Raw genomic sequence first — 1504 nt, 5'->3', positions numbered from 1 at the left:
TCTGTTATGCTTGGCCTGGTCTGACCTCTGCCTCGCTTGACCTATTCCTGCTGGAGCCGGGACAGCTGCCCCAGTTTAGCCCTGAACAACAGCTCCCAAACCTGGCTCTGGCCAGAGTTGTGAATATCATGAGTCCGGGTGTCTGGGAGTAGGTCTAGGAATCTGAAGGTCATTGTCCTAGATTAACTTCTTGGTTCTTTACCATGTTTCCTCTCCGCTGAGTCTAATTCCTCTTGCCTTTCTCCTTCATTGAATGGAAAGGAAACTGTAGATGTAAGTAAAATTTTTAGAGGAGTTACTGGAGAAAATTGTATTAAACAACCTAACATGGTGAGTACCCAATACTTCCCAGGTGGCGCAGTGGCAAAGAATCTGTCTGCCAATGCAGGAGATGTAAGAGATGCAGGTTTGATTCCTGGGTCAGGAAGATCCCCTGGAGTAGGAAATGGCAACCTGCTCCAGTATTCTTGTCTGAAAAATTCCACAGACAGAGGAGCTTGGTGGGCTACAGTCCATGGGGTCACAAAGAGTCAGACACTTCAGAGACGACTGAGCAACCGAGCGCAAGCACAATGGAAAAAAGTATGAAAGTTCTGCAAAAGATTAAAAATAGAACTGTCAATCTGCGCAAACGCGATGGTCCGGAGCAACTGCGGACTGTTTCTCGCATCATCCCACATCCGCGATACGAAGCGCGGCACCACCGCCACGACTTGATGTTACTGCGTCTAACCCGGCCCGTCCGTGTCACCGCCGAAGTGCGCCCGGTCCCGCTGCCCGCGCGCTGCCCCCAGGCCGGCGAGGCCTGCGTGGTGTCCGGCTGGGGCCTGGTGGCTAACAAGGAGCCTGGGACCACAGGGAGCCCCGAGTCACAAGTGAGACTCCCGGATACGTTGCACTGTGCCAACATCAGCATTATCTCCACCGCGTCTTGTAATAAGGACTATGCGGGGTGCCTGATGGACACCATGGTGTATGCGGGCGTGGAGGGCGGAGGCACCGACTCCTGTGAGGGTGACTCTGGGGGACCATTGGTCTGTGGGGGTGTCCTGCAGGGCATTGTGTCCTGGGGTGATGTCCCCTGCGACACGACCACCAAGCCCGGTGTCTATACCAAAGTCTGCAGCTACTTGGAGTGGATCAAGGAAACCATGAAGAGGAACTGATCATTTAGGCCTACCACCTGTGTCCCAGCAGCCCCATCCTGACCTGGAACAGAACTGGGCCATCCTCCCCAAGACCCGGTCCAAGGCCCAGAGGTTAGCCATGGACTTGCCTGTCTGAGACCAGAGCTGGTGATCATGGTCACCTGTTTGATACCAAAATAACAGAAAACACTGATGCAAGCTTCTCTGTAGAAGTTTCTGCAACTTACTTCGGGGGTGAAGGGAAAGAGGGGCCAGAGACTGGGAGGGGAAACCAGAGCCACCAGATCCTGGTCTTTTTCACCCGCTGCCCTGACCTTTAGGTGGGAAGAAACGACATGAAGCAGGGCTCTCTCAGT

At 53.8% G+C, this 1504-nt stretch overlaps 1 protein-coding gene across 1 annotated transcript; it reads left to right on the top strand.

Annotated features, from left to right (window-relative positions):
* Positions 1-572: 572 nt before the first annotated feature.
* Positions 573-1166, top strand: LOC139039455 (kallikrein-15-like). The gene has a single exon (XM_070480183.1). The coding sequence runs from the start codon at positions 573-575 to the stop codon at positions 1164-1166; it is 594 nt and encodes a 197-aa protein (XP_070336284.1).
* The last annotated feature ends 338 nt before the right edge of the window (positions 1167-1504 follow it).

The sequence above is a fragment of the Odocoileus virginianus genome, chromosome 18 (genome assembly GCF_023699985.2).
Source record: "Odocoileus virginianus isolate 20LAN1187 ecotype Illinois chromosome 18, Ovbor_1.2, whole genome shotgun sequence".
In the NCBI taxonomy this organism is placed as follows: domain Eukaryota; kingdom Metazoa; phylum Chordata; class Mammalia; order Artiodactyla; family Cervidae; genus Odocoileus; species Odocoileus virginianus.
The sequence above is the reverse complement of the archived record's forward strand: the minus strand, read 5'-3'. Positions and strand labels throughout refer to the sequence as shown.

Bases quoted from the DNA above. Each gene is read 5' to 3' on its own strand.
- LOC139039455 (XM_070480183.1), top strand. From the start codon at position 573: ATGGAAAAAAGTATGAAAGTTCTGCAAAAGATTAAAAATAGAACTGTC.